Below are 12,158 nucleotides of genomic sequence, written 5' to 3'. Positions count from 1 at the left end.
ACTCGTTTTGTTGCTGGAATAACTGATTGCTTTTGCTTGGGGTCAACAGAAATCACGAGTGGGTGATTTTCACAGAGAATGTGGGAAAAGAAGCAGAGACCTGAGGCTGCCCCCTGAGAACCGTCTGGGGCTGTTCAGGGGAAGCAGGAGGAAAGGGGCGCCTTGGAGGAAAAACAGAACCATGTCAGTGCGGGAAACAAGGCTAGAATGTTCTGGAAGGAGCAATGTGCCCTCCCCGTAGCTCCAGCTCAGGCCTCCTGCGGCCACGGAACCAGCCCTGCTCGCCCGCCCCTTCCACAGCTCTCTCTTTAGCCTGCTAAGGTGTTTGGTCTTCTCCCCCCAAAGCCTTCAGAAACAGATCGACAGGGGCCCAAAGGCCCTCGCCCCAGTGCCCGCAGCCCATCCTGTTGCCCCTCATTCACAGCAGTCTGCAAAACACAGCGGCCCTCAGAGGGAAAGGAACAGCTGTGACCTTCAGGAAAAGGAAGAAGTCCTGTTTCCTTCTGTGCGCAACCCTGACATCAGGGACTGGCCCCTCGACGCCGAGCTGCGGCTCCGAGGACGTCAGCTGGGTCTCCTGCAAGTTGCCTCGGTTGTGTCTCTAACCGTCTGGGGTCAGTGCAGACCTCAGATCCGGGGCTGCATCCCCCGAGGCTGCCCCACCTCGGCTGACCAGGGCCCAGGCCGACACCTCTATTTCTGACTATAAATCCCGGCCCCCACGTCCCCCCCAGCGCCCACAGAGGCTAGAATGGCCACCCGGGAGAGTGCCCTGCTTACTCTCGCCATCTGTTCTGAGGACTGTGGGCCGCCACCTCCCCGCACCCCCATGTTCACCCCCCTGAAGCTCTCAAACTCCTGCAGCTGGGTTTTCACGGAGGCTTCATCGCCTCGGCGAGATGGATCAAGTCTTTGTTCCCTGGTGATTCGCTCAACCTCTGTCTCACTTCCCTCCAGGAAGCCAGGCCATGAGGCTGAAAATCCCAGCCCTCTAATCACAGGGCTGGTTTCCTTGGCAACCCCATCCTGGGGGCGTCCAGACCTCAGCTCGGGAGCACAGACCCCAAAGGGGCTGAAAGGGGCTCGGTAAGGGCCAGCAAGGGGTCTCCTTTACCTCCGTCTCTCCGTGTGTTTCGGGAACTAGGGGAGACCAAGTACTGACACAAAAGACGGCTCCATCAGGTGATTGTAAGGATTTTAGCAGCTCTGGCCAGGAGCCCGGTGAGGACCAAACATTTCTTATACTATCGGAATATCACAGCAGGTTTCCTGTCAACTACGATCTCCCCAGTGATGTCCAGCCTCCCCGGTTATTTATAAGGCTGGTTCCTCCCTTCAGGTGGCACTAGCCAGGTGGCCACGGGCGCCAGGCCTCCCCAGCGCACGGCCCTGCCCTCTGCGGCTCTATTTCCATGGTGCTCATGGCTTATCTTCAGGACTGATCTCCTTTCTGTCTCTCCAACTGCCCACAACCTTAACAAGGACAAGGGCTTTTTCTGCCCTACATTCCAAAACCTTGGTGCAGTGCCTGGTGCACACTAGGCACTAGGTTAGTAACTAACTGGACGCGCTATGAGAATCACGCGTGTCTGTCGTCTGGGCCCCGGGCCAGTCTCAGGCGCTGTCACATGTTGCAGCCACAGCCTCTGACCGCAGCCGTGCTCACCTCAGCCCTGACACGCAGGTCCTGTGAGTGTCTCCCATGTAGAGACTTGGGAAGCGGAGCTCAGGGAGGCCGAGCCCGCTGGAGGCCCGTTGCGGGCGTGGCAGCGGCAGGCCTGGGGCCCACACCCGATACCACCTTCTACAGAACGTGTCGCAAGATCAGCTGAGGCAACTTGCTGGAGCAGCCAGTCCCGGCCTGAGCTTCAGGTAGGAGACCTCCCAATGCTGGTCGCTGTCCTCACTCGGGCCCGTCAGTGACTGCAGGGGCAATGGCCAAAGATGAAGTTGGGGTTCCCCTGATCTCCGAGTAGCAGCCCCTACATGGCCATGTGGGACGAGATGCAGAGGCCGATTCTTGGCTCAGTGGGAAGGAGTCACCAAGTAGGACTTTGTCTGTCCGGCCTGGTGGGGGCCAGGCGTGGCCATGGGGCTGGCGGCCTGCCGTCTACGCAGGCTAGGTGACTTGCCCGGCTCAGAGGCCCGAGTGAGATCCGCGCAGGTGCTGTTCAGCACCAGGAAGCTCCAGCCACCCCTCCCCGACCCGCCCAGATGGAGGCGTGTGATGGCCGAGGTGATGGTGTCTGTGCGGCACAACAGGTGGACTGTCCTCACGCCCGGTGCAGTAACAAGCACTGCAAGCAGTGCCATTGGCTTCCAGCAGCAGAAAAGTGCCAGGTGTTCAGCGCTGGGTCCACTGCTATGTCCACGGCAGCATCCCGGGGCTAGTTTCCATGCAGCACCCTGCAGATGCCCGGTTTCCTCTACCCTGCCCCTAACCCTACCCCTCTCTCCTCTGGTAACTCCACTCTGCTCTGTATCTGGGAGTTTGTTCTTGTTTTCATTTGCTTATTTTGTTTTTTTCCCTTCCGCTTGTAAGTGTTTGTCCACTCATAGTGTTTGTCTTTTTCTTATTTCACTGAACATCTTCCCCTCAAGACCCTTTCATGTGGTTGCAAATGGCAAGCTTTCACCTTGTTTATGGCTGAGTAGTATTCCACCGAGTATGTAGATGGCGCCTTTACCCTCCCCCCTCTCATCAGGCACCCAGGTGGTTTGCACCACTTGGCCGTTGTAACCAGTGCTATGGTGAGCGTGGGGTGCAGATAGCCTTCAAATCAGTGTTTTTGTGTTCTTCGGGTAGATCCCAGGAGAGGGACTGCTGGATCACAAGGTGGATCTACTGCTAATATTCTGAGAAGCCTCCACACTGTTTTCCACAGGGGCCGGATGAGCCTGCATTCCCAGCCACGGTGCACAAACCCTTTCGCCCACACCCTTGCCAGCACTAGTTATTTCTGGCCTTTTGGATGTGGCCAAGCTCACGGGAATGAAATGGTGTTGAGGTGCATTTCCCAGGTGAAGAGTGACCGTGAACATTTTTTCTTGTGCCTGTTGGCCGTCTGTCTGTCCACATGACACATCTCCAGCGTCACGGGGTAGATCTACTGTTAATATTTTCACTTGTGAGTCCACCTCCCTGTCCCGAGGGGAGAAAGTGGAGGGACCAGGCTGGCAGGGTGGGCACAGTCTCCTGGAGAAGGACCTGCAGTCACTGTAGGACCTGGACTCCACACACACTCACCCCCACCATGGCGGGCCGGCGTGGGCAGGCAGCCCAGGGTGCTCGGTGAACCCGTTGAGTCTATGTGGGTCAGGTAGCTAGACAGTGAGGCCAAGTCCCAGGCAGAGTCCTTATGGGGGCGCCACGCCTGGCATTCCGCCTCTGAGTCACATCGCTTCATCTTCAGAGATGGCTGGGGCTTATCTGGAAAGCTGGGGGACACAGGGATAGAGCAGCATTGTGGCCTGTGAGGAGGACCCCCGAATCCTGGGCTATGTGGTCCATGCCGGTGGGTGAGCACAGAGCAGGAAGGCAGCAGGGAGTTGGGGCAGCTGAGGGGCCTCTGGTCCTCCTGAGGCCGCCCCCAGAAGGCTCTGCAGCTGCAGCCTGGCAGCCCCGCTCAGGCCTACATGCCATCCAGAGGGTCCGGGTGAGCCAGGCTCCAGAAATAGAGCACTCAGCCTACAGGAAGGCTGGGTGTTGGGGACACGAAAGCGAGGTGCCCCCGAGGCGGGGAGAAGAGTGGCTGGTAACCCGTGGCCAGAAGGGGAGCTCTGACAGCTAGGACTCCAAGTCCTTGGAGACGCTGTCCCAGAAATCCAGCAGCAAGAGCGCCCGTGCAACCTCGGCCGGAGCTCCCAGCTCCATGCCCTATTGTGACGTCGCCGGCTGCCGCGCTGGGAACTCGGCTCCGTCAGCTCTTTCCCGGCCTGGCTCTTCCCCCTGGGCCGCCAGCCATGTTCCTGCTCTCAGCTCTGCTGCTTGTGGCCCGGGCCAGGGGCACCCCCAGCAGTACGTGGAGCCCCCCCAGGGGCCCTGCAGCTCCTGAAGTTGGGGCCGGGATGGGGTTGCCACGGAAACCAGCCCTGTGATTGGAGGGTTGGGATTTTCAGCCGTATGCCCCGGCTTCCGGGGCCAAAGAGGGACAGAGGTTGAGCTGGTCACCAGTGGACAAAGATTTGATCCATCTCGCCGAAGCGGAGCCTCCGTGGAAACCCAGCTGCGGGGGGCTGAGGGCTTCCGGGACGGAGCACGCGGCCCCACATCTCGGAGGGGTCACGGTGGCTGCGTGGGTGTGCACGGACAGGGACCCAGTCCCCTCTTGTCCTTCCTCTTCTCCCCACCAGGCTGCGGTGAGAGGCCCGTTTTTGAGGGAGGGACTCGGTACTCCAGGATCATAGAGGGCATGGAGGCTGGGGAGGGCGAGTTCCCGTGGCAGGTGAGCGTCCAGGCAAGAAGCCAGCCTTTCTGCGGCGGCTCCATCATCAACGAGTGGTGGGTTCTCACGGCCGCCCACTGCTTCCACAACACGGACTTAACGTGAGTACCCACCTCGTTGCTCCGACAGCGTCCGCGCAGGGCACCCATACCCAGTCACACATGACCGCTGAGGCAGCCCCACAGGCACGCGCGTCCCCAGCCGGGTGAGGCGGCGCGGCTCGAGGCCCGCCCTCTGCAGGGCCCTCCCCACATCAGTGCGGGACTGGACCCACCCGTCCGCTCCCTGGGGCACTCAAGTCCTGCTAGGAGAAAATCTTTCTGATTCTGAATCTGGGGCTCCCTGGCCATCTGACCCCCACCTCCCCGCTGCTTGTGCAGTTTTCTCTGTGCCCCAAGAGCTTGTTTCCTGATTACTGGTCCCGAGCGGTGACCAGCTAAGAAATGACCTCCATTAGCCTCTTAATCACACGACAGCCTCAGGCAGGTCAGGTGAGACTCCCTTTTATAGAGCAGGAAACTGAGGTCCATGGGTTGGGTGATTCACCAAAAGCACCCCCAGGATATCTTTTCAGCCACACTCAAGAAAGGGTGAAGTTACCCAGAAAGCCTGACTTCAAAGGGTTAACCAAACCCCGGGGGCGTCATCAGGGCTTTGCCCAGCTGCCCGAGCACTCGCTGTCTTGGCACACGTGGTGGGCTTGGCACACATCCCCGGCCCTCCTGGAGGACACTCGGGAGTGGCGGGGCAGGATTTGGCTGCCCCACTGTGGCGGGTCTAGATTCAGTTCCTCCCCTTGGCCTCTGAGCTGCTGGAGGACAGGTCGCTGGGAAGGTAACACCTCCTCTGCCCGGGGGCCGTGTGATCTGGCCAGGTGTTGCTTTAAGGGCCAGGGTGTCTCATTCCGTAGGGGCCCTGCCAGCCACCTGGCCCCCTCCCCTCCTCCGTGTTCCTTGGCGGTTCGAATCTTCTAGTAACACCCCCGGCAGGAGAGCCCTACAGGCCCTGGAACTCTATGAGACTAGGCTTTGGGGCACAGCTGTGAGAGTCCCAGCACCTGCCCCTTTGCTTGTGCCCCAGCCCAGAAGACGTGATGGTCGGGCTGGGCAGCAGCGACCTAAGCAGCACGTCCCTGGAGCTGAAGCAAGTCTCCAGGATTATCCTGCACAAGGACTTCCGGAGGAGCGACATGAACAACGACATCGCCTTGCTGCTGCTGCAGTCGCCCATCGTGCTCGACGGGCTGAAGACGCCCATTTGCATGCCCTGGCGGCCCGGCCTTGCCAAGTGGCGCGAGTGCTGGGTGGCCGGATGGGGACAGACCAGAAGTGGTAGGTGGCAGCTCAGGGTTCTGAGAGTGGCTGGGAAGGAGCGTCCGGGGGCAGGGAGGGTGGGAGGGGGTCAGGTGACGGGGCAGGGGCTGGCCCTGAAGCCAATCCCCGCACAGCGAGATGCCCAGAAGCCTGGCCTCAGCCCCCGCCCAGAGAGGCATCCCCCATGAGCCAGGCCCCACCTGCCCCCACGACCCAGGCCACACTCAGAGCACCCTTGCAGGGGGCCCCTACCCTGGATCCCCTCACGTCTCCTGTGAGTCACCACGCTAGTGCGCCCTGCCGGGTCCGTGGGCGTTCCGAGGGCCTGCCTGGCCCTGGCGGCCTATACTGCTCCGGGCATTCTCAGAAAGGAACCTGCCATTACTTTTCCTGGGGCAGAAAGGGATTGCGAACGCCTGGGTGGATTGGCCCAAAAGGAAAGGTCAGGGAGTCTAGAGCTGAGGGGTGGGGAGGGAGGAACAGCATGGCCCTGCCTCAGGTCTGGGCGAGGCCGCGGGGCCGGGGTGCCTCATGGGAAGTGGGGTCCAGAGGGCCGTAGGTGAGTCAGGAGCTTGGCAACCAGGGGCGCCTGGTGACCCACTGATTCGGGACATGACCCGCAAGCTAACCGCGGAGGACGAGAGCGGGGCCTGCAAGATAGAAAAGGCCAAGGAGAAGAGCTTGGGGATCTCGGTGTGCTCAGAGTCGGTGCGGCGAGTCCCCAGAGTCCCGCTGCCCAGAACGGGCCCACAACCCCCAAGATGCTCAGTCTACACCCTTGCCTGGGGTCCTGACGGTTTTCGCTAGAGTTGAGAATCCCCCAGTAGCCCCGCACTAGGGACGTGTGGAGGCACCTAGTACGAACTAGCAGTGGCGACAGGCCGACGAGGCAGGAGAGGAGACATGCTCTGTGGCCAGCTCCAAAGAGCCTAGTCTGCAGGCCCGTGCAGTCAAGCCGACCGCCATCTTGGAAGGAGGAACATGATTTTGGGTGAAAGGGATCATTCGAGCAGGTGGGGTGATCTTTGGAGAAGACTGGGCTCTGGAGAAGAGTGGGGTGACTGGAAGGAAGAGGAGAGAGAGGGACTGTGGGGAGGCAGGAAGTTGGGCCTGGGGCTGGGGGGCAGTCAGGGCGTTCCCACACGGGCCTCCTGTCCGGGGCCTGACGAGTGCTCTCCCCGGGGGCAGGTGACGAGCACTCTACAACAAGCGACCTGCTGAAAGTGCCCATGGCCATCATGGACTGGGAGGGATGTGCAAAGACATTTCCCAAACTCACCAAAAACATGCTGTGCGCCGGATTCCACAACAAGAGCTACGATGCCTGCCAGGTAACGGGGGGCTCCCCTCCCTCCCCCACAAGCCCCCATGCCAAGGCTGCCTGGCCAGGGTAGCGTGTCTCCACTGGGCACGGATCACGAGAGTCTGGAACATAGGTGGGAGGCAGGGCTTGGCCCGGGTGGTGGCTTGGATCGGGGGTCAGCACCTACTGTGTGACTAGGAGTGAGCACCTACTGTGTGACTAGGAGTGAGCACCTACTGTGTGAATAGGAGTGAGCATCTACTGTGTGAATAGGAGTGAGCATCTACTGTGTGAATAGGAGTGAGCGCCTACTGTGTGAGTAGCACCGCCTGCTCCGGGCGCAGCGGGACGTCTGTGCAACCAGCCTCACCAATGTTCCCGGTCTTCGCCAAGCTCTCGGGAGCAATAGGACGCCAAGGCCTTTCCTATTTCTAGACTGTCTTAAAAATCAAGTCATACTTTCAAATTTAGCAAACTTCTAAAAACCAGGCAATCACATAATTAAGGGAAAGGATAATATTATAATGAGCACTTAAATGTGTTCAACATAATGGTAAGAAGAGTAGCAATGCTTAAAATACACAGTAAAATTAAATGCTAAAGCTGAAACCCCTGAATTTCTTGGTTTGCTTTTCTCAGCATCTTTCCTGGCCTTCATCCCCTGACAAAGGTAATAATGGGGGCGGCGGGCGGCAGTGGAGCTCGTTGAAAGAAAATACTTAAGTGGCACCGTTAAGCACAACATGAAAGCAGACACGTCCCCAGCGTCTGTCACTGCGAGTCTCACGAGGCCTTGAGCAGGACGAGCAACCTTCAGAGACAGGCGCCGCGGCCAAGGGCGACCGGCTCTGGGTTGACCTGTCTCCTCCTCGCCAGGGGACACGGCGTCGTGTGCGTGTGCAGACCCCACACGAGCCGCGCAGGTGGAGCGCGTGGTGGGTGCAGTGGGCCGGGCAGAGTGGCATTGCGGGCAGACCCAGGGGGCGGAGGCTAAGGGCGCAGGCCGAGCCGGTGGCCAGCGGCTGTCGGTGGCCAGGGCGGGATGGCCGCGCTGCCTTGCATCTCACCTCCTTCTCTTAAAGACAGTTTCGGGTTCACAAAATGGAGAGGAAGGTCTAGAGGTGTCCCATCCGCTCCCCTCACGCACAGCCTCCCCATGACGGTGCGTTGGTTACGTCAGACCCATGCTGACAGCCGTCACCCAGAGCCCCCGGTTTATACTAGGGTTCACTCTGGGCATCGCCCACCTGCGGGTCTGGACAAAGAGAGGATGACCTGGGCCCGCCCTCTCACCGCGCTGGGCGGCTCTCCAGGGGTCACCTGGAGACATCACCACCCCAGGCCCGGAGCGCTCCCCGCACCCCACACAACCTTGGAGCATCGCAGACTCTCGCAGCCGGGAGGGGTGAAAGGCTGCGATCCACACCCTGTCTCGCAGGCTGGAGAGCCTGGCCCCCACCCGTCGGCCGTGCCCTTCGCCGCGTGAGTGGACGGGACAGCGCGGAGGCAGCGTGGTCACTGCAGGCGCCTTCCGAGATTCCTTCTCTTGGGACCCCAGAGGCGGCTGGGGGGCCCGCCCTCCCGTTCAATGGACGGGAAGATGGAGACTTAGAATACAAGTGCCCAGTAACGGTGGGGCCAAGCCAGAAGCTGGGGCATCTACCGTGCCCCCAAAATGGACAGGAGTGATTCCGGGGTGTCGTCACACAGCAGCGCTCTTGGGGGGCTCCTGTGGTCAGTGTGCTTCTGAACAGATGGGACCAGGCGGCCAGCCTCAGGCCTTGAACAAAAGCCTGCGGGCAGGGGGAGGGGCCGTCATCAGCCCCCGTCCTTGCTGGCCGCGGCCGGACCCTCCGGGGAGCCGTCCTCGCTGTCTTTCCAAGAGGAGGAGGAGAAAAATCAAAGGCTCTGTGCCCCAAAGGACATGTCCCAGCAGCCCCCGGGAGCCTCTTTCCCGGAAGACACAGGAGCGTGCGACCTGCAGGGGACGCGCACAGGAGCCTCGCGCGCCCGGAGCCCTGACCACGGAGCGGCGACCCGTGCGGAGAGGTTTTAGAGGCCTGTGAGGCTTCATCTGCCCACGAGCTGGGCACGAGCTGGTATTATGTCCATTTTAAAGACATGGAAACTGAGGCTTTCACAGCGACTTTCTCCAGAACAGTTCTCTCCCCTTTATGTGAGGAAACAAGAACCGAGGCGCCGTATTAATACAATAAAGTCTTCAAAACGTCCTAAACTCGGGCCTCCCTGGTGGCCCAGGGGTTGAGGCTCAGCGTTATCACTGCTGCGGCCTGAGTTTGATCCCCGGCCAGGGCGCAGCAGACCTCTCCGGTCTCCCCGCTGCTCCCCTCAAGCTGAATGCTCTGAAGCCACCCCTGGCAGACTGGCAAAGTGGGCAGAACGTGGGCTTGGTGGCAGGAGGCTGCGCCGGCTCCAGCCCAGTGCCCTTCCCGCCCTGTGCTTACGCGGACGGCACCACGCCCAAGGCTGTGGGAACATGGGCACTTCCGCGCTGGGCCCCTGGAAGCATATCAGAGGCGCCCCGACTCCTGTCGCCCCCGCCCCACACTTCTCGGGCACGATCTGCATTCCTGCCCTCTCCAGAGCTTCTGGCATTGGGGGACCCCAAATAGACCTCAGTCTGTGTGACATGGACTTCGTGCCCCCCCTTCCACCCCTGTCGAGCTGCCGATGGAGCTGTGCTGTCGCCGGGGGGATGATGGGTCCCTCCACCACCCCCTCTTCCTTTCCCGGCCAGCTTGGCAGCCATGTACTCCCCCAGAGCCGGGGTGGGTGGCACTGGCAGGTGGTGGTGACGTGGCCTTTGTCATCTAGAGCAGGACAGCTCTGGGGGCGCTGCCCCAGGGGGCTGTGGTGCCCCGGAGACGCCAACTGCACGCCCTCTCTCCACAGGGCGACAGCGGGGGGCCCCTCGCCTGCCTCTCGGTGTCCGACAGGAGGTGGTACCAGGTGGGCATCATCAGCTGGGGACGGAGCTGTGGACAGAAGGACGTCCCGGGGATCTACACCTTGCTAGAGAACTACAGCTCCTGGGTGAAGAAGGTGGCGGAGCTCGAGGGAAGGCCCTTGGGCGCGAGGAAGATGAGCTCGGCTGCCAAGCAGAGGCCCCCGAGCTCCTGGGCCGCCCCCCCACCCGGAACCCCGCAGCCCCACGCTCTGGCTCCTGCCGTGCCCTTGGTCCTCCCTGCCGTTCTGGGCTATTTTCACAGATAATTAAACAGATTCTAGTCTTTCACCAAGGGGGGAGCGTGAGATCGCACACCCAGGGGAGGGGCTGGCTGGGGTTGGGGCGCAGGCCTGGGGCCGAGGCGGTTGGAGAAAGGAGGCCAGCGGGCGGGTCAGAGCCCGGGCGGGTCAGAGCCCAGCCGGGCCAGCTCCCCTCCGCCGGGGCCTCCGCACAGAGAGGCCAGGCCACGAGGAGGAGAAAAACCGAAAACGGGGGTGTCTGGAAAGACCCCGATGGAGCTGGGGACAGTGAGCCCCGAGTTCTGTTGAGTGGTCATTGCCCGTGGAAGCAGCTTCTCCGGCCTCGGGATTAACCCCGCGCGGCCCAAGGAATGGGGACTGGCCTCTCCTGAGACAGCTGCTGGGCGAGATGGGGCTTGTCCTGCTCAGGACTCAGCCGCCCCCTCTCTGCTTCCGGCCCACGTCCCAGCAGGTCCCTAAAGCAGGTGCAACGTGGTCCAGGGGAGAAGCGCTGCCACCCGCGGCTGGCGCCCCCTAAGTGGTGAGGCTGGAGCCCCCGCGGCGCGGCAGTCAGGTGTGCAGGAGGCCGGGGAGAGCCGGGCCGCGCAGCGTTGCGGACATGGGCGGGTGAAGCACAGGTTCTGCGTTTCTCGTGGCAGCTCCGCGAGCGAGAGGGGCTCCAGCTGGGTTTGGTAACTGTCCGACATTTCGCAATCCTCTGCTACCCCCAGCAGCACTGGCCGGCTAGAGAGGGAGAGAGCACAAGCCCAGACTTCTATTATGTGATTCAATCATGTACAATCGCTCGGCTAAATCGCCACGAAGCTCCCATGCCCGGGCTCCGCCTGCTTCCCGGGCCGCCGCGGGCGTGGGGGACAGCGGTGGCAGGCCGGGGTGGGCCGGCTCCACGCGTCGAGAAGGGCTTCCCCAAAAGACGCGAACTGTAATCACCAAGAAGGGGGGGCCCTGGGCTGGCAAGCCTGGATGGCGAAGGCATGGGTGGCGAGGCCCGCGGCGCTCGGGCACCGGCCAGGTCCGGCACCGGCCAGCTTGGGCACCGGCCAGCTCGGGCCAGCGCGTGGCACGAGCCATCCTGTGGACTGGGCCGGTGCAGACTTGTGGGTCATTTGTTGTTTGAGCCATAAAAGGTCACAACCTTCCCCCGTGGCCCCAGGCCCACTGCCCCGCGCAGCTCAGCTCTGCAAGCCGGCCGCGGCGGTACCTCTTGTGTTTGCTCTGGAACGGGCGGTGAGGGGCCGTGTCTCTCCTTGCTGCGGGCTGTGTGCACGCAACGAACCCCACTCCCCAAGCCTTGTCCCCAGATCGCCCTGAGGTGCAGATGCTGAGGGCGCAGCTGCCGGCAAGGACGGGAAGGGAGGGGGCCTTCCTCTGGGGTTCGGAGAGCAGAGCCCCACCTCAGTCACCCACGGGCAGGGGACCCGCTGGGCCGGGTCCCGTCCTCAGGTGGCCCTGGTGCAGTGGCCTGAGCTGTGGAGTCAGGGCCAGTCACACGGCCAAGGTTCGGTGCTCAGGCCCGAACGTGCACCTGGAGCCCAGGTTCCCTGGCTTTGGGGCGAGGATGCTCACTCACCACATGGACCACTGAGGCCAGCGCCAGGCTGATGAGCGAGTGTGGGAGGAGCGAGGTCAGCACAGCTCAGCGCTAAGTGGACACCACTGCTTGACCGACTGAAATCCACAGGGGACGGGAACTCACCGCCTCCAGGCAGCCCTTCTGGACTTCGCACAGTTCTCACAGGGAGGACAAAGGCCCACACGGAGCAGCCTGGCTCCCTCTCAGGCATGCTCAAGGAGCCTCGGGGGCCTCCCAGATAGCCACATGCTCCTGTAGGGCCAGGCTGGACTCCCAGACCGTGGACTCCCTGCACG

General features: G+C 61.8%; 1 protein-coding gene across 1 annotated transcript; it reads left to right on the top strand.

Moving 5' to 3' along the window:
• Positions 1-3,963: 3,963 nt before the first annotated feature.
• PRSS55 (serine protease 55) lies at positions 3,964-10,813 on the top strand (the record flags this gene model as incomplete). The annotated part of the gene is made up of 6 exons (XM_084232127.1): positions 3,964-4,018; positions 4,354-4,546; positions 5,526-5,845; positions 6,947-7,089; positions 9,975-10,144; positions 10,741-10,813. 6 exons carry the CDS (start codon positions 3,964-3,966, stop codon positions 10,811-10,813), a joined length of 954 nt encoding a protein of 317 aa, XP_084088253.1.
• Positions 10,814-12,158: the final 1,345 nt, after the last annotated feature.

The sequence above is a fragment of the Talpa europaea genome, assembly GCF_964194135.1.
Source record: "Talpa europaea genome assembly, chromosome: 4".
NCBI classification, from domain to species: Eukaryota; Metazoa; Chordata; class Mammalia; order Eulipotyphla; family Talpidae; genus Talpa; species Talpa europaea.
Note: the sequence above shows the minus strand (reverse complement) of the source record. Positions and strands in the feature narration are given on the sequence as shown.